Source organism: Dermacentor albipictus, chromosome 5 (assembly GCF_038994185.2).
Source record: "Dermacentor albipictus isolate Rhodes 1998 colony chromosome 5, USDA_Dalb.pri_finalv2, whole genome shotgun sequence".
Lineage (NCBI taxonomy): Eukaryota > Metazoa > Arthropoda > Arachnida > Ixodida > Ixodidae > Dermacentor > Dermacentor albipictus.
The window spans coordinates 50,991,307-51,011,965 of NC_091825.1; the positions used below are offsets into that span (position 1 = coordinate 50,991,307).

Sequence of the window (20,659 nt, forward strand, 5' to 3'; positions counted from 1 at the left end):
TCATTGTATGCTTAGAAAGCTGGTGAGCACTCAAGCTTTGGAGAGGAGTGTAGCAGTTTAAATAGGAACAGAGAACAGGTTCGAGACAAGTATCTATATTTAAAATTTGAATCTGTATTTGCTGCTCAGAGGTGTATTTTGCACAAATGATTACTTTTTGTGTGTGTGGCATGTGCATGCTGAAACATCTGTTTGCGATGGAACTCTCCGTCGATGCAGTGCTGGGAGGAGGGACTGCCGCTGTGCAAGGAGCTTGCCAACGTCTACGAAGGTGTGCTGTTTGACTACGAGAAGCTCAGCACCATCTTGGTGAGCTGCCAACCCTGCTGGATGTTAGCGCAGGTTTCCTGACCAGATTTCTGTTTTCTGTTCTTGCCAGAAAAGCCCACGGCACATTTCTTATTTTATTTTCCAAGTGCTGTTCCCGAAATTGGCTGTTTCTGCAGCTTTAGCTCCCCAGAGCCTGTCAATCGGCCCCTGTTGAGTGGTTTTGTACATAGCCAGTTATCATTCAGAGCCGAAATCTTTGGTAGGTCAGGGCAGGTGTTCTTTCCCTCTTAGCTTTTGAATGGGAAATGCTTGCAAGATGTGCGATATAAAATTTAGATTTGTGAAGTTTTTAGAGGTGGGTTTTGTACAGAGCTTCATTCAGTGCAGTTGTGGGTAAGAGTAAAGACCATCCATGTTTTCATCCCAAACTTCGTGTGACAGTCGGGTGAATGACAGTTTTCCGTTTCAAGAATCTTGCTCCACGTTCCAGGCTTCTGCAGCACTTATATGAAAGTTTTCTATCCAGTGTGGTGTGTCCTTTTTTTTCTTATACAGATAAACCTCAATGTGACAAAGTTGATGAAATCAGCAATTTGCTTTGTTATATTAAAATTCAGCCTCTTATGCAAATAAGCATAATTATTGATAACTTTTTTTACATGGAAGGGGCGACAGAATTTTCTTAATTATCAGGCAATAGAAAAAAGTAAGTTTGAATGAGAACAAAATTCATTATATATATATATACATACATATATATATATATATATATATATATATATATATATAGAAAAACAAGAAGAAAGGGAGTTTAACCCAGGGGCCCGATTTTTATTAGTCAAATCATAAGAAGCCAACAAACTTATGATGTTGGCTTCTTATGATATGAGTATATATATATATATATATATATATGGGTCATTCCATCTCAAGTGTACTCGGTGTTTTATCGACCATCTGCGATTCTGCTGAAAAAAATCATACTGTATTACCTCAAAGTGCGAAGTAATTATTCAAGCGATTTTTCTTGAAAAAAAATTTTGTAATGCCCTGAGGACGCTTTGAAGATTGCGCACACAAGTGAAACTGTGCCAGGTAGAAAAATTTCTACAAAGTTATTACTTTGACCTGTTACTGCGAATATTTTTTGAAATAGTCGCCAGACGGTGCTCTTTCGTGACTATTGTCGTTTATTACTTTTTGTTTTAATTTACATAATTTTTAGCCGTAAGGAAAAGTCGACAATTGCCCCTTTTTAAATATTTTTTATAAATGAAAGTAACGTTTCCACGAGGAATATATTGACAATAGGGGCTTGGTATGTGTGTATACTAGATGATAAAAATATTCGTATAAGAAATAAAGCCTAAGCTTTTGCTTAATGTCATGGTAAATATGAAAAAAATTACGTTCTGACTCAATTTGTGGCTTCATTTTCGCAATGTAGCGTTCCAAGTAAAAATATGGCATAGTCGGCATCGGATAGTATGCTTTGCTGTCTATCTATGTACAAAGATTCAAAAGATTAAATTTTGTTTTAAGCGAGAAAAAAATTTTTGAACTGCACAATCACAAGGTTGCGCGGAGCATCTCTCTGCTTCGCCTTCACTGCATAGCACGTCGGCCGGTGTTTCAGTCTCGCTCATTTTACGCGCTTCTTCATTTTCTTTTTGAAGACGAGGTCTTTTTTGGCGACTTCAGGTTGATTTGCGGTTCGTGGGGACTGAGTTTCTGGCCACTGTCATCTTGTAAGATTATATAATTGCAGGCCTTCTAGTGCACGTAGGACAACAAATAGGCGTCTGAGTTAAGCTTGGAACGCAAAAGATGCAGAAAGTTAGTGTGCTAATATATACGGAGCAGTTATAACGCGTAATTCTTAAAAAATACGGTGAAATAAGTTCGATCAACATGCCACCAGTCACTAAAAACGCGCCAGAACAGGAACCAGAACTGTGGCTTTATAAGCCACCTGTGCCACGCAAAAAGAGCAAGAAACGTAATTCAACTTTACGGCCCCGTTTTTTCGTCCTCCTACGAATGTAAGGCTAGAATTTTTATGTGCATCCGGCAACACAATGGCGTTAAAATCACCCCTTGTCCTGGAGAGGAAATACATGAACTAGAGACATCGTGTAGTTTAAACGTGCCATGAATTATTACGCAAATCCATGTACCTGAATTCCCAGAAGCTGAAGACGCACCAAAACTGTCGTCCAGTCTGTCGACTTGATACATTTTCTTCACACCTCGATCATCGGAAAGAAACTGTAAACATGAACGCCGGTTTGCTTCTGTGACAGCTGTAGCTTTGCCTGGGATAAAGCGGAGCAGTAACAGACGACACACCTATCGTCTGCTCGTAATGCACGCTCCTCCCGTCGTCTTGACGTCGCTTTCCCAGCCTGGGTGGGTGGCATCGCGGGACGCGTTTACGATACGAATACGTGTTCCAACCAGACATTTAAGGCCGCTTCGCAGACATTCTAGGTATCAAGCCGGCCAGTGGCCTTTTTCGTTGTTTTAGGTTTAGCAGAACGCCACAAATGGCCTGTTCGTTGAATAAAGCCACAGTTCTGGTGCCTGTTCTGGCGCGTTTTTAGTGACTGGTGGCATGTTGATCGAACTTATTTCACCGTATTTTTTAAGAATTACGCGTTATAACTTCTCCGTATATATTAGCACACTAACTTTCTGCATCTTCTGCGTTCCAAGCTTAACTCAGACGCCTATTTGTTGTCCTACGTGCACTAGAAGGCCTGCAATTACATAATCTTACAAGATGACAGTGGCCAGAAACTCAGTCCCCACGAACCGCAAATCAACCTGAAGTCGCCAAAAAAGACCTCGTCTTCAAAAAGAAAAAGAAGAAGCGCGTAAAATGAGCGAGACTGAAACACCAGCCGACGTGCTATGCAGTGAAGGCGAAGCAAAGAGATGCTCCGCGCAACCTTGTGATTGTGCAGTTCAAAAATTTTTTTCTCGCTTAAAACAAAATTTAATCTTTTGAATCTTTGTACATAGATAGACAGCAAAGCATACTATCCGATGCCGACTATGCCATATTTTTACTTGGAACGCTACATTGCGAAAATGAAGCCACAAATTGAGTCAGAACGTAATTTTTTTCATATTTACCATGACATTAAGCAAAAGCTTAGGCTTTATTTCTTATACGAATATTTTTATCATCTAGTATACACACATACCAAGCCCCTATTGTCAATATATTCCTCGTGGAAACGTTACTTTCTTTTATAAAAAATATTTAAAAAGGGGCAATTGTCGACTTTTCCTTACGGCTAAAAATTATGTAAATTAAAACAAAAAGTAATAAACGACAATAGTCACGAAATAGCACCGTCTGGCGACTATTTCAAAAAATATTCGCAGTAACAGGTCAAAGTAATAACTTTGTAGAAATTTTTCTACCTAGCACAGTTTCACTTGTGTGCGCAATCTTCAAAGCGTCCTCAGGGCATTACAAAATTTTTTTTCAAGAAAAATCGCTTGAATAATTACTTCGCACTTTGAGGTAATACAGTATGATTTTTTTCAGCAGAATCGCAGATGGTCGATAAAACACCGAGTACACTTGAGATGGAATGACCCATATATATATAGAAAAACAAGAAGAAAGGGAGTTTAACCCAGGGGCCCGATTTTTATTAGTCAAATCATAAGAAGCCAACAAACTTATGATGTTGGCTTCTTATGATATGAGTATATATATATATATATATATATATATACATGCCAAGTTATTGTATGTTTTTCTGTCAATTATCACATGAGTGACCATGTTTTGCATGAATTGATACGGTGCCATTTTCATTGAAACGGCCAGCTGCATCTGTGGACATAAACAGGTCTTTGGCATGGACAAGCATGATTAGTGAAATGACAGGAGGCTATGTAAACCCCCTCGACGCAGAGAATGCATGCCCAGTTCCTGGAGCACATCCTGAGGGAGCTAAGACCTGAACCCGAGTACTTCCGGGTTGGATTCTTCGGCCTGGGCTTTCCCTCCTTCCTGCAAGTGAGTGTTCCATTGCCTTTGCCAAATAGGAAACGGCCTGGTGGTGGGTTAATATCATCATGCAAATGTACAACTGACAGTACCATTCATACTGACAACCACAGTTGTATAAGCGAGAGTACAGTCGTATACCATATGAGCTGCAACACAGTGCTCATGATCCAAGGGGCCACCGTCATACGAAAGGTTAGCTCAATAAAGACCAGCAATTGGAATAATGTTTGGGTCTCCAATTTTTTGTATGTCTGCGCCGTCATGCAGTCTTGTAGCTCCTTCGACCAAATGTACTGTATTGCAGCTCGTATGGAACATGACTGTACACAGTTCCTATACTAAAATTTGGGGCGAGATCGTGCAAACATCTCGCTTTCCGAACGTTTGCTTCGCCTCCTACGTCACTGAGTAGGTGGTTTTCAATTCGTACTCCCACCTCGCCGTCCTGACGATCACCAATGAAAGCGCGGCAAATCACGAGCATGTAGGAGAGCATGCGGAAAATGGGGTGCTTGCGTGACCTCATCCCTGAGCACTGAAGTTGCCAGCCAGTTAAGAATGTTCTCTTAAAGGAAATGTACATTTCGGCCACAATGATTTTGTGAAGGACATGAGTTGTACTTATCATGTTTACTGGCTCAGCCTTGCTGCACCCATACTTGCCAATGACACAGCACTTTCAATAAGTTTGAGCCCATAGCTGCATTGTTGAGTGCATTATGAGGGTTGCCATGCACGAAGGCATGCTTCGGAGTTAAGATATGTGGGCTTTTTTTCAGGAGTACGAAAAACTGAGTCAGCATTCTGATAAAAAAATATCAAATTTTGTCTTAACAACAGAGTAACTGTGGTGACAGATGCTAGTTCCTAGGGCTTGCCATGTAGGCAGAACTGCTAGAGGCTACCATCATGGCCTCCATGATTGAACGTCACATGTACCAGATACTTAGCTTTACTTAAATATAAAGTGGGGGGGGAGGGGGGTTACACCCACGTAACTGATGCAACAAATAAAGAAAAGACACCACAATTTGTCATTTTTACATTGTGGTACCCTACATCTATGCATGAAAAAAAATAACGAATGCACAAGTTGGTTGTGATGATCAGTTGGCTCGTGTGAGAAGTGTCGGCAATCCAGCAGTAATCATAGTGGGCCTCCTTGATTTGCTGTTCCAAACTGTCCAGGATTACCCAAGATGCTGCGTATGCAACGCTCGTTGGTTGAAAGCACCGCCTCGAATAGTCCGAGGCTGTCTGGCGTGGCTAGTCTAAAGGCTTAGTGCTTCTGGCTTCTGTTCACTATTTCACGTCTCTGTATGTGTGGGCAGGCATGATGTGATCGTTGCTCAACCCGAGCACGCCATGCCGCTTGAGCAATGCCAGCCACGAGCTTCAAGGTGCTTAAAACATTGCGTAAAGGTTATTCAGGGGCCAACGATGGTAACCCAACAATTCTGCCAGCCGAAGTGACTTACTTTTTGACAATGTGTTGAAGGACTTGGCCTTCGATGGCTACGAGCGAAGTGCAATAAATGTTGGTTTCCTGCGCCTAAAAGGAGCGTTGGGTAAAATGCTGTTTTGGTAGAATTTGCAGCTCATAAACATTTTGTTTGCAGATATTTTTTGTCATGAAATGGGTGAGCATAACATTTTGCGATAAGCGTGCAAGCGTGCATATTCACATTTCATCATGCCGACCGAATGAAAATATATGCGTCTTGTACACAGATGGGTCTTATTTGCCAGTTTTTATTTTTACATTGAAAGTCTCGAAAAGTAGGGCTGTGTTTTATCCAGAGGTGCGACACCAGTGTACACACCGGGAAATGCAGTATGTCAGAAATGACAGTGCCACTGCCCCACAACAGTTGGGCACCTTAAGTGTTTGTAGTAAAACGTGTATTAATACGTAGTCTGCTCTGTACAAAGTTCTGATTGTAATTGGCTTCTTTTCCATAATTTTCTTTTTATTGTTGCAGTCGTGCTGATAGGGGTGCATTCTGGCATGTGACACCACTACACCTTGTGAAGCAAAAGATTCTTAATAAGGCCGTGCCTCAGCATTACAGTGAGGCATAATTTGTAGCACGGAAATGAGAATGTCATTGCTCAAATATTTTTCATTTGTAGTTGCGGGTCCTTGAGCATCCCAGATATATATGGGTCGAACACGTGCTGGTTGATGGCATTGTGTTAAGCTTGGCTTCTGCTAGCAGGAAGTGCAACTTTTCCTCACAACCGTGGTTCACGGCCTCTGCGAAACCTTGCTGTTTTTGAGCGTAGTATGGACAGTCACTGCAACGGCAGCTAAGGTTGTATGCTTGTGAAGGTAGTGCCATCCTTTCATCTTGTGGCTCTTTTCCTATGCACCCTCCTTCCACTCCATCTTCCCTTTTCAGTGCTGCTTCTCTAGCAGTTGACTCGATGATAACTGCTAGGTTCGGGTCCAGTTCCCCATAGTTGGTGAACTCAATCGCACTACAGACTTAGTGCCAGCAATGCACATACAGTCAAACCCATTTATAATAAACTCGATAGTTCGACGAAAAGTAGTTATTATAGTGGTAGTTCGTTATAAATGGGGGGACTCACCCTTAAAGATGTTCCCACGTAAACCACACTTTTCATGTGGCTAATGTTAAACCAGATTTTCAGTGTTATTTTTTTTCCAGTGCTTTCCCTTGCCTAGCTGCAAATTTCCGCTAAGAACGTCCATCTAAAGAACAAAATGCGGTGCCTTACTGTGCCGTCGTAACGACAGCCTGTTCCGACCACCTCTCATTTTAAAACTGCAAGCCATTTTTTTTATTCGATTGCGTGTGATACATATTATTGCCCTGCCCCATGCTGTTTATGTTGTACATCTGCCTTGAAAGCGAGTGACTATTTTCACAGTTTCCAAAACCTGCACGCTACGGTCGCTTGCTCATCTCAAAAGCCGTATCGTTGTTGTGGTTGGACTGCAGCAGAACATGTGCTGCCGTGTGCGCAGTTTGGTCATGTTTCCGTGCTTTGGTAGTTTGTGTGTGCCCTTTTACTGTGACTACATTCTAAGCGTCCATTGCAACGGTACGATTTAAAAAAAAAACATTCGTTATATCTAGAAGCAGTTTCAATAGGCAGTGCCAGAAAATCATAAATGCTTATAACCGACAGATCATTATATCTGGGATCAACATACTATGTGGTTATGTGTGGGTTAGTTTGTGTGCGCCCTTCTTTTACTGTGACCACAATCTAAGCATCCATTGTAGCGGTACAACGATTTAAAAAAAAAAAAGAACATTCATTATATCTGGAAGCAGTTTCAATAGGCAGTGCCAGAAAATCATAAATCTTTATAGCCGACAGATCATTATATTCAGGATGATTATATGTGGGTTCAACTGTTGTAATCTTCGTCCACTGCAGTATGGCTAATTCTATCCTCCAAAATACGTGCAAAGATGCCACTACTCTGAGTCTGTGCGGGCGGAGCACAAAGCCTTGCACTTATTGCCCAGTGCCTATGTTGCATGATAGCTCAGTGGTTGCATACTGATTCACTGACATGACTTCAAATCCTGGTGGAGGCAGTTGTGAAGAAGTTCTGTTTTTCTTCATGCTGCAGCAATGACAAACCTAGCACTGACAGGTTAGTCTAGCAACGATAAAAATTGTTGGTGTGTGTTGTCAATGACAGCAATGGTTGTAGCCAGCATAGCAGAATGGATGGATGGACAGACAAGGCAAACCCATTTTCTAGCACTTAATTCCTGTCACAGTAACAGGTTTGAGATAGCGCCATTCTTTCATCTAGCTCCTGCCCTCCTCATCCTCGCGCTCTCCTGCCATTGCTCATACATGACTGACTTTGTGCGGTTGCATGGAATGGAAAAGGTTGGAGTTTTATAAACGTAGCATGGTTTACGCCAAGATACACACGAATAAGGCTTTACTGCGCGGAATGCAGTTTCAAAATGAGTATTGAAAATATATGGTGTGCGACACAAACTAGAAGCTATTTGTTTTTGCATGCATATTGAGAGGTTCGGAACCTTCTGGGAGTGCTAGCAGTGCTCCGTGTAGGGGGAGGATTAGAGGAGGAGGGGAAGGGAGAGGAAGAATGGCACTACAGTCAAACCCACTTATAACAGTGTTCAAGTGCCACAAAAATTCAATTGTTATAATCCATAATTGTTATAACTGGATTGCATGAAAAAATCAAAATAGGGGGATGGCAGAGCTGATGTGAGAAAACTATAATGGCTGGAGGCCATTGTCCCTCCCTGCCACCATCCATCCTGCTGCTGATTGCGTTCTCTCGTTAACTACTTTCTGGATACTCTGTACGCGTGTCACAAGCCGTGGCTGTCGGTGTTAAATAATGGCACTGCGATAACAACTGCAAAGAGGAGTCACGAGTGGCATGCGATATGCGAGCACCACCGAGGCATTGCTTTGGTGGCCCCAAAAGGGGCCTTTTAAAAATGCGAGAAGGCTGCCATGGCAGCCTGCCAGCTTGAGAAATCCAAAAGAAATGCTGAGGTGAGATCGCCACAAGCATCTCGCCACGTACTTCTCACTGGCTTGCACGAGAAAACCTTATGTCCGTCAGCCTTGCATGCTTTATGCAAAGCTTGCTGACAGGCTTCTCCAAGGCATCCAGGTGCTCCAGTGCAACGGAAGGTTCCTCACGAAAACGAAGCCCCAAAGGGACTGAATCATCTCCCGGTCCTCCTGTGAGGACAACGTTGAGGCAGCCTGCCCTTCCGCATCATCGCTGTCGCTGTCGTTATCTGATGCAAGCATGTTCACTACGATCGCTTCATCAGTAGAAGCACTTAGTTTCCTAATCTATATAGTTGTATGCTTTCTTTTCATCAGCAACGTTGTGCAAGACCAATGATCAACGGGCAGATCAGCCATCTTCCGTTTCAGTGGCGAGTCAAACCAGCTGTTAGCTAAACAAGGCTGAGAAACTGCGTGGCCAGGAACAATTTCAGTGCAACAAACAAAGACAATGCGAGCGATTAAGCGGTTTGCAGAACTGAGCTGAATCAGGAGCCAGTGAGTAACATGCGGGCAATCTGTGAGCAGCATAGAGCTATGGGCACAGCCCATCTGTGTTCGGAGGGGCTTAATGGCGACAGGAGAGAGGTGCGCGGATATGGCTGGAAAATGAGCGCGCGGTGGCTGTAGGAGCAGCAGTCCATCGTGCAGCAGCTTGAATTTCTTTTCTTTTCTTTTTCTTTTCAAGGATTTTCTATTTCACTACTTTTCGGCTCAGACACCAAGCAGCCAGACTTCATTGTTATAACCGAAAATACGGCATCGGGGCATTGTAGTAAGCGGGTTATTTCACCATGGAAAACATACAAAAGTTGATAGTGCAGCAACTTATCATTCCTATAACCAATATATTGTTACAACTGCTATCATTATAGGTGGGTTCGACTGTATATTGAAACTTGACTAGGGACCTTGGTAAGAATGTACCAGCAGTGTCGGCGTGCTGCCGTAAAGCTGCAACATTGTTGGGCTGCCAAAAGCACTGGCATGGGCAAAGGGAAGATGCCCCTCCTGAAATGACTGCTTCTCTGTGGTGCAGAACAAGGTGTTTGTGTACCGGGGCCTGGCCTACGAGAAAGTGGGTGCCTTCAGCCAGCGGCTGCAGGGACAGTTCCCCGAGGCCCAGATGCTGACACACAATACCCCGCTGGACGCTGCTCTGCTTGCTTCCACTGATCAGTGTATGTCGCACTGCCATCGTGCTTTGCAGTGCCTTAACGTTTTATGCTTGCGTGTTACATGTGGTGCACACAACTTAGCTTATGGCTGACGTTATTTTGCATGAAGTTAATCGACAAATTCAGCATGTAGCACCATAGCATGTGACACCATGCATGCTGTTTTCCAAAATGTATTAATATACTGTGAGTACAAACATTGTTTTATGATTTTCAGACCTATATTTTGCACTAAACAATGTGTGCAAGCTTCATTCTTTTCGTGCACTTGCTTCGAAATTATTTAACACTAATTACTATGACAGAATGGAACCGTTTTAGTGGACTGCGGGACCTAATTGGCCAGGGGAAGCTTTTGTTCCTCATCATTGTTTGTTGCCTGAGTGTTTGCTTAGCAGGCTGATTATGATGACGTCACTTTCACCGCCCAGACAGCGTGTTCATACTGTTCTGTAAATAAATAAATCAACAATTCCATAAATAAATCATCTGCTTTATCAAGCCCAGCGCAGGAAGATACCTCTTCCAGAGACCTCTAATTACCCTGCCCTGCTTAAATAGATAAATTCCACCACATTCGAAGCGCATGTGCCGTGATCCTGCTCGCATTATGACGATGGTAGCGCTCGCCACTTTCATGCTGTACTTGGGCTGAACACAACATTACAGGGAATGCCAAGGACCATGGCATTGTGGATTTTTTTGAGTGAATTTTTAGGGGGAAGTTGGGCATTGCATCTGCTCAACCCCACTCCTATTGTAGAATCCTTGTATTTTCACATCCCTGCATTTTGATCTCGAGGGGGTAAGTGGATTCATTTTAAAGGGATTGGAGGACTGGGTTGCGCTAGGTTGCAAAATAATGCATGCAAAAAAAAGAAAAATTTTGGTGGTAGCTGCATCTGCCCTCTTTGGAAAATGCAAGGTGCAATATGCCAGATGGGTACTTGCTTCGAGCAAGTTTATTTTCATGAGTTTCTGAAGCAGGTGAAATTGGCTACAGTTCAGCCAATAAAAAAGTCTGTGATCTAAAAAAAAAACATTACGTTACTTGTCAGTCTGTGCTGCTTCAAATTTGCTGCTCCATGTGTGCTGCCTGTAGATATAAATGATCGTTAAGAAAATGCATATACATCCCACAAAAAATGTGTGCTGGCAAAAAAAAAAAAAATGAATGCTACCTAGCTCTCCTTTTGTGTCTGCGAGATTTTTATGAATTTTTAAGTTCACAGGTTGGCAGGTAGGCTAACAGCTGAACAGGCCCAACTGCTACTACTTCCGTCATTGTAGTCAGTGAGTGCAAGCTACTGGCTAATAGCTATTAAGGGTACTGAAAGTTGGGAGTGTGGGCTCGGGCCTCAACATTGATAAGGAGTGGGCACAGACCGACATAAGCCACAAAACAGCTAACCATATTTTAAGGCGACTGCCTTAAGTGGCTCATAGCCCTGATGGTCTGAAAAACGTAGCGCGCTCATGCCACCGCTTGCACGTTCGTCATCGTTGTCTTCCACAGCTGGCTCCAATGCCGCTCATCACGGAAAAAAAATAAAGGCAAAGTTAATTAAGATGGAGTTAATTCAGGCGATCGAAACCTTGACCTTTCGTGGGGAGTCGAATCTACGACCTTTGTTGGTAATAAGGGTGCAGGTTATTAAGGCACAGTTAATTAAGGCAGCATCAATTAGGGCCCTCGAACCCTTGACCTTGGAGAAAACAATTAACAAGAAGTAACAATGCATTCGAATGAGAATGTCAATTAATTTAATGAATGTCTCTTGAGCGCACAGGATTTCGACTTCACCCTCTTCGGTGTATGCTGAAGTGACTATAATGTTCTTTACAATGGCGCTGCAAAACATAGGGAATCTCGGACGTTAATGCCATATATGTCAACCTTCAATATAGGGAACGCGGATATCACAAATTTTTAGATCTAAGTCAATCTAAAAGTTTTATCGCCCAACAACGGTGTGTAACTAATGTAACAGACTTCTGTTAATTCAACTCCTGTTAATTCAATTCTGGCCAAAGGTTCTGGCCAGCACGTATGCATTTCTATGGGCCGAAAATTTTGTTATTTCAATCCTATAATAGGCAGGGTGTGAGAATACTCAATAGTAGATTTTGAACTGAATATCCAAGCGAATCAAGAATGAAAATTTGAATATTGAATCGAATTTTACAAAATTTTTCACACAATTCAATGCGTACAATTTTGGGCAAGAAAACATGGTTCTGCACATGCTTGGGAGTCTCCTAGCATTGCATAACAAGGATGTAGCAAGCTATCAGTAACTCAGGTACATAGAAAGTTCTGATTGCAGTTGAGTCCTAGTGTATGAAGGGAAGATATTTTCTTTGTAGATAGAATTTCTGTTCAACAGAACGAAGTGCTTTCTTCCTCTGAAACTGATCAATTAGTGACGTTCTCTTGTACTGAATACCAATGAGGTTCTGATTTTAATAGCGGAGCTGTGTTCTGTGGCAATAATTTACGTATTGCATAGAAAGTTTTGCCTTCCTTTTTTTTCTTCTCGAAAATACAAAAGGGCTATCCCAACTATACGGCAGGTGGCTTATTGTAAGGCCAATCTGCGTGACAAACTGACCGTGCATCATTTGACTCAATCACTGCTCCACGAGTAGCTGGCACCGACAGTGAAGAGCAGATGCCGTTCATACAGTTTAATTGTCAGGTTCGGCATGCCACCTGTCAAAGATTCTGAAATTTGAAGGGTCATGGCAAGTTCACGCAACAACACACCACCTCTCCTTTCCCTCCTCCCCTTTGGTTCATCTGCCGTCCACTCAAATGCGTGCAACCAAGCCTTGACACTCTCGCTCTCGCCGATAGGCATGCAGATATATCAGGTTGAATACTGGCAATGAACGTCACGCCACCTCAACATCCGTCTATCCAACTCACACTTGTGATCTCGGGACCAATCACTGATGAGCCACCCGTACAAACATATTAGCGTCAAGAATTCCACGACGGCTTGCGGCCCATTACAGCATCTGCTAGTGGCGAATATTCGTCACGGTCACACTGCCTTGGCAATTAGACCTAATCAGTGCTGCTTCATCAGGTGTTGGCAACTAAAGTTACGGTGTGTTGCTGAATCAATGCAGATCTATTCACAGCAGCCACATGACACTCGGAAAGCTGGCAAACCTCCTTGCAAACGAAAGTGAGAGATGGCGGATGAACAAGAACGAGGAGGGGGAGGGGGTGTAGTGAGTGTCGCAAGCTTGCCGTGACCCTCCAGATTTCAGATTCTTTTACAGATGGCAAATCACACCGAACCTGACACGTGGAAGGCGTGGAAAGCGATGTCAGCCACGCTTTCACATGCACTCTGCCCCCATAGCTGATAGCATCGGCTGCACTGGGACGACACTATCATGAAAAGCACCGGCAGCAGGGACCGAATGCTTCATCTGCCTCTCACTCCAACGGGTCACCGAAACCCGAGGTTACGCAACCTCCAATACTAATTGTGTGGGAAGGCAGCTTGCATGATGCCACGCAGTCTCGGCATGCCCACTCTTTCCTCATTTGGCAGATTACCTCTAAAGCAGGGTGCGCGGCTGCTTATGCGCTCAGGCGCGCTTACATCCATGCGCAGCCACAGCCGAGACACGCGCCAAAAGTCGCGATGAGCTCCAACTACCTCCCCCCCTCTTTGTCCCACTCCTCGCACGAGCTTGATCGCGTTACCGCAAACTCACTCCCTTCCCCCTCTTTCCCTTTGCTTGCGCGGGGAGATGGCACTCGTTTGTGAAGCCACCTTCTTTCTTTCTCAACCTCACACACTTTCATTTGCATCTAAAGCAAAAGAAGTGCGGGGCTCGATAGGATCTTATCATGCTTGGACTTCATATAAAACATGATGTGGCTTCACTTCAGTGGTCACTCTTGTTGTACCGCGCGCAATTTGAGAGGTGCGTTTACAAGCAGCCACTTGTAATTCAATCATTTGACCATCTGTATCCATGGAAGTTTCCATTTATTGTCTCGGCATTCCTTTGCTGTGGAAGGGAAATTTCGTTATATTGAAATTGCATACAAACACACTTTGTTACATTGAGGTTCTAATTAGATGGTGGTCTGTGGACAAGAGGTTATAAAAAGTTAAGTGCTTCGTTATATTGAGTATTTCGTTATATTGGTTTGTTATATCCAGGTTTAACTGTATAATGAAGCCATTTTCATGTCAGATGGAACTTAATTACAACAAGGTTCAATAGTAGAATTGCCAACCAATAATTCTGACTCAGCGGGGACAATCTAAGTCTTCATTATCAAGATTAAAAAAAAACTGATCTGCCAGTATAGAAATATTCCGCAAGTGAGCAGAAAAGCTCGTCACCATGTTGCTGCACATACATACACTTGTGTGAGGCCTGGTCAGCTTGTATTTCATCCATTGTCATGTTGCTGCAGATAGTTGAAAGTGAGGTCCACCCATGCAATAAATCTGTTTCCTGGGAACTTCAGCATAGGTCAGCCATGCTTGGTTATCTGAATGACTTAGCATATCTTTACATTTGTCATGTCCACCACTTCCTCTTTCTTCATCATTGCCTATAAGGCATTCGAAATTTTGGTGGTGACATGAAGCTGATCAAATAATCAAGCATGTCAGAGTTGTTGGTTGGTAACTGTACTGCATTTTTGCAGCTTGTTCTGGTCTAGTTTTATGGGAACGGCAGGTGTACTTTAAGTTTGTGAAAACTACTACCTAGTTCAACAGAAGATAGCACAACCCTACATTCATTCAGGTCGGAATTGAGAGTGCTTGCATGGCCAAGCACCAGCTGCGATGCGCTAGTACAGTTAAACCGAGACAAAACGAAGTTGCTAAATGCGGCACTTTGCTTCGTCATGTAGAAATTTTATGTTGAAATTCGACCTTTCATGCAAATAAGCACAGTCACCGAAGGATTTTTCTTACATGGAAGGGATCGCAGAATTTTCCGAATTGTCAGGCAATCGAAAAAAGCAAACTTGAATAAGAAATATCTTTTTTTTTGTTTACAATTTAGGAGTCGGCGATGGAATATACGGATTCATGTTGTCAACTATACCTTCACATCGGCAATACAAAGTGAAACCGGGCATGCTTTCAGGTCCACTTCGCCCTCATGGCTGATAGTGTTGTCAACTATATCTTCACATCAGCAATACGAAGTGAAACCAGGCACGCTTTCAGGTCCACTTCACCCTCATGGCTGATAGTGTCACCCACAGTAGAAAGACACTATCATGAAAAGCGCCGGCAATGGGGAGTGAATGCTTTGGCTGCCTCTCCTTCACTTGGGATTACGCAACCTCCAGTGCTAAACGCATGGGAGAACAGGACGCGTGATGCCATGCAATCTCAGCACACCCACTCTTTGCACACATAACTTATTGCCTCTAAAACAGGGAACACAGGCTGCATATGCATACCAACCTGTGAAAGTAGCTGTCCCCTAATTCCTTCTCCCCCTCACTCTTTCCCCTTGCTCGTGTGGGAAGACGACTAACATCAAGCCATTATCCTTCTCATCTTGCCCTCGCGATCTTTCCCTCACACCCAAAGCGTACAGCCTGCAGGGTGCAATAGAATATTATCATCGATGTATTTTATATGAAAAATGGTGCTGCTTTGTTTAGGCGGTCGCTCTTGTGGCACTGTTTGAAAGGTGTGTTTGCAAGCTGCCACTTGTAATCCATCCATATGACTATTTGCATCCACAGAAGTTTCCATTATCTTGGTATTCATTAGTGGTGGCGGTGAAATTTCGTTATATTGAGTAATATATACAGGACCATTTCATTGGAACCACTCGCTTGTCTGGAAGCAAGAGCAAGGTGCTATAGTGAAATCATATATAAACACAGTTATATTGAGGTTCTGAATACATGGTGTTCTATGGGCAGGAAGTTATAAAATTCGGCAGCATGTTGCACTGCTGTAACACGTGCAGGTGAAAGCCTCTTAAAAAAATTATGGGGTTTTACATGCAAAAACCACTTTCTGATTATGAGGCACGTCGTAGTAGAGGACTCCAGAAATTTCGACCACCTGGGGTTCTTTAACGTGCACCTAAATCTAAGTACACGGGTGTTTTTACATTTCGCCCCCATCGAAATGCGGCCGCCGTGGCTGGGATTTGATCCCGCGACCTCGTGCTCAGCAGCCCAACACCATAGCCACTGAGCAACCACGATGGGTGTGAGAGCCTGTTGCACGCAGGGTAATGCATTACTGTAAAATACTGCGGAAGCGCCCACCCCACTGTCACTGAAAATTGGGTTAATCTAGGTATGGGTGCTTGTCTGGTCGAAGCGGTAAGAACCAAGATGGCAGCCAATGAAAAACTTCGAGGCAGGGCTGCGGTGGCTGCTGAATCGAAGAAAGCATGTTTATTTTCAAATGATAAATGATGGGGTACACTAGCACCTGCTCATTGTCACTGAACCCAGCAAACGACTCTTCCGAGTCGATGTAGAATAGGAGGTCAAGACATTCGTCGCTGACACTTGCATGACTTGAACAGACCACGGGCTCTCCGGTGCCTGCAAGTCGGTTATGCAAGTGCCCTTCCTCGCTGCTATCCAACGCAACACTGATCCCATACCTCTTGAAGGTTAGCACAACCATCTCTTGAGACACAGCATCCCAAGCCATCAACACAAAGTTCAGCATTTCTTGGCGCGAAGGCTTCCGGAGGTTCCCTTGATGTTCCCACATGAGAAGTGCGGGAACAGCGGCTGTGTGCATGCTTTATCAAGCTGTGTCTTACAAAAGCCCTGAGACCACTGGGTTTTCTTTCAAGGACCATTTATCATCACTCTGCATTATCTTCACTCTCATCGGTCTTTCCCTTTACACTGCAAGGAAGCGAATATCCCTGTCATTGCCCCTAGAAGTCTCGTAGCGACCACAATGGGGTGACTATTTCGGCTGATGCTGGCACTTTGGAGGGGGTGGGTGCCTAATATATAATTTTCAGAATTCTGAAGTTTTTAAAATGTTAATACTGGGTGCTTGAGCGAAACTGGGTGCTTCTGCAGTATTTTACGGCAAGTTATGCGAATGGAAAGGTCAGACTTCCAAGACATAACAAGCCGCAGTGTTAAGTAAACATATGGCGCTGTAGGTCAACTTTCTCAACGACACCTGCGAATGCCTACTGCACTCCCTAAAGGTCCTTTTGTTCTTTCTTTCGCTCTGTCTTTCTCTCCGTCTTTCTTTCATTCTTTCTTTGTTCTTTTGTTCATTTGTTCATTCCTTCGTTCCTTAATTCTTTTATTCTTTTGTTATTTCTTTCCTTTGTTTCTTCACTCATATTCAGCCATTGCATCTTTGTTTGCTTACGGAGGTATGAGCCATTCTTGATGATGTTTTGCATCATATATTTTTGCATCACTGGACCAGATGCTGCTTTTTTCAGGTATGAGCCATTGCAACGAGCCACTTAAGGCTTTCACCTTAAAAAGTGAAGTACTTTGTTAGTTGAGAATTTTGTTATACAGTTAAGCCTCGATATAACAAACTTCAGTATAATGAAATCCTTGATATAACAAAGTATTTAATTTTTCATAACATCTTGTCCATAGAACACCATATATTTAAAACCGCAATATAAGGAAGTGTGTTTTATGCAATTTCAATATACCGAAATTTCACTGCCACCGCAAAGGAATGTCGAGACAATAAATGGAAACATCCGCTGATGCAGATGGTCAAATGATTGAATTACAAGCAGCTGCTTGCAAACGCACCTCTCAAATCACCCACGGCTTGACAAGAGCAACCGCTGGAGTGGAGCACATCATCTTTCTTATAAAGTCCAAGTACAATAAGATCCTATTGCGTCCTGCGCACTTTGTGCTTTAGATGCGAGTGAAAGTGTGCAAGAGTGAAACAAGAAAGATGGTGGCTTCACGAGTTCCACTTTCCCGCGCAAGCAAAAGGAAAGAGGGGGAGGGGAGCAAGCTTGTGCTAACCTGATAAAGAGCACGCTAGGCGTGGGCAGTGGGGGGGGTTAAGTTGGCGTGCGTCTCAGCCGTGGCTGTGCAAGGCTGTAAGCACGACTGAGCGCGTGCGCAGCCGTGCACCTTGCTTTAGAGGTGATGTGCTGTGTGTGCAAAGAGCGGGCGTGCCAAGATGGCGTGTTGTCATGTAAGCTGTCTTACCGTGCGTTTAGTATTGGAAGTTTCATAATCTCGAGTTTTGGTGACCTATTGGAGCAAGAGGCAGACGAAGGATTTGCTCCTTGCTGCTGGCGCTTTACCTGATAGCGTCATCCCCCTGCGGGCGACGACGCTATCAGCCGCGACTGCAGAGTGCATGTGAAAGCGTGGCTGGCTTCGCTTAATTCGTACCGCCGAGAAGATAACGTCGACGTATGTGGCATGGAACCATATCATCCTCGCTGACTCCCAAATTTATGAAAATGAATTGTTTTCTCATTCAAATTGGCTATTTCCGATTGCCCGGTATCGGAAAATTTGTGGAAGGAAAATTGATCGGTGACTGCACCTATTTCCATAAAAGGTCGAAATGTAATACAACGAAATTTCGGTATAGCGAAGCAAATTGCCTATTTTACTGACCTAGTTATATCGAGGTTTAACTATAGTGAAGTTTGTTATATCGAGGTTTACTTTAATTCCAAGAAGAGTCACAGTCAATTCACGAGCTGTAGTTTAAAAATCCATGCAATAGATCTGCATTAATTTCCAAATGGAATTTGGCTGCTGAGTGCGAAACCTGCATTGTTGACAAACATTTTTGGATGCAGACATACAGGTGTGTGGTGTGCGCCCCCTGGCGGAGCCACGTCCGGATCTGGAAGGACGTCCCGACTGCGTGCGCGCCTACTTTAGGGTGAACCGGGTCCACTCCTTCCAGTTTGACCGCCCTGTTTACAGAGATGGGCCACCGGACAGGGACAATGAGTTCAAGGTGCTCCTCTCCGTCTTCCCCTTTGTGGTGCAGAGTCGAGTGTGTCAGCTCTTTTTTATTTTCTACACGGCATACTATAATCACTACAAAAAGTGTGTCATCCAGAAACCAAAGAAGTCCAAACTACGAAAACCATAAACTATGAAAATAATTAAAGCAGAAACAACCCTTGATGATTATCCCTCATGCAAACCATTTCTGAAAGATATACAGTAAAACCTTGTTATAACGAAGTTGAAGGGGAGCCAGAATTACTCCGTTATATCCATTACTTCCTTATATCAATTGTTGCATGTACTGCACTATGGGCCTCTGTGGGGGCCTCTGTGGGGATTCCAATGGCAATTTAACTTTCTTCGTTGTGTGGATTATTTTGTTATGTGCCGTTTCTTTATAATGAAGTATGACTGTAGACTATGCAAATGTGTACTAAAAGTGGCAATGATAGTATAACAGCGCTGGTGTGACGACGACTGTGGTGTGACGACAGCATGATGACAGTGTGGTGCCGATGCTGGAGTGACGCTGATGTGATGACATTGTTAAATTGATTACAGTGATAAGACGATGACGGCATGATGCCAATGGTACAATGATGACAACATAACAACAAAGTTATGGTGGCAATGAATTGACAACAGTGCATTCGCTACAACAAAAATTGGAGGACGCTTAAGCTTCGCCTTCATGAGTGGAATGCGATAGCGTTCAAACGTCGTTTTGTCGTCGTCGTTCAGAGGCGTTCCGTCGACCCGCCAAGGGGGGTAAGACACTGCATTACGGCGCAGCAATCACTTACGAGGCACCCCGCATCAGAATTTGCACCTACCAATCACGCGGTGAGTGCCAAGCAATGCAGCGTTCGGCGCGGCAACAAAACATGCACCTGAGCAAGCGGAACGAACCAAAGAACTCGGTGTCTTGGAGGGAGAAACGATCTATGCGAGCCAAACGAGGTGATTGGTACGAACAGCCGGGCCGCGACGTGCCTCACACCGGTCCTCGCACGGCCGCGAGAAGCGGGCGAGTGGCGCGCCACCTGTCAGGGCAGCGCCGTACATTGCGAGAAGGGGTTCTTCTGTGTTTGCCGCAAGAGGGCGCTGCGTGTGCAGCAAGCGCAGAAGAAAAGTAGCGGAAAAGTACTTTGCTACATGTTTAACTGTGACTTCTGTAATTTACGTGCTCATAATTACCTATATACACCACAGTATAACTTTCTATGGCACGATTCTAAGGCAACACTGCATTCACTAGAGGTGCTTTTGTCCCACTTTGAACTATCGAACTCGTGGTTGAGTGGTAATGCCTCCGACTCACACTCCGGAGATCCTGGTTCGATTCCCACCCAGCCCATCTTGCAAGTTGTTTTTATTTATGAATTGGCTTCCGGGATCTTTCGCTCACGGCCAACGCCGCCGACACCGGCTTTTCTGCGACACGAGCTCCTTAACGCTGTCGCGTTAAAATGATTACTATTACAACATGAAGGCGACTTCCTGATAACTACGCTATGTTGACAAAGGCATGAGGACGGTGGCTCGAAGACGGCATGATGACGATACGACAATGCAAAAACAGCAACAGAGTAAAAACAGCAGAAAGTTGATGATGACATGACAATAAAAGAACGAATGATTACAATGTCATGAAGATGATGA

At 43.8% G+C, this 20,659-nt stretch overlaps 1 protein-coding gene across 1 annotated transcript in view; it reads left to right on the top strand.

The window, feature by feature from the left end:
• Window positions 1–20,659, top strand: part of spg (dedicator of cytokinesis spg) — a 180,427-nt gene that overhangs the window by 129,185 nt on the left and 30,583 nt on the right. The window contains exons 26-29 of the mRNA XM_065428472.2: window positions 220–309; window positions 4,205–4,309; window positions 9,897–10,038; window positions 18,838–19,001. Coding sequence (XP_065284544.1) covers window positions 220–309; window positions 4,205–4,309; window positions 9,897–10,038; window positions 18,838–19,001 — 501 coding nt within the window. The remainder of the gene's footprint in view (window positions 1–219; window positions 310–4,204; window positions 4,310–9,896; window positions 10,039–18,837; window positions 19,002–20,659) is intronic.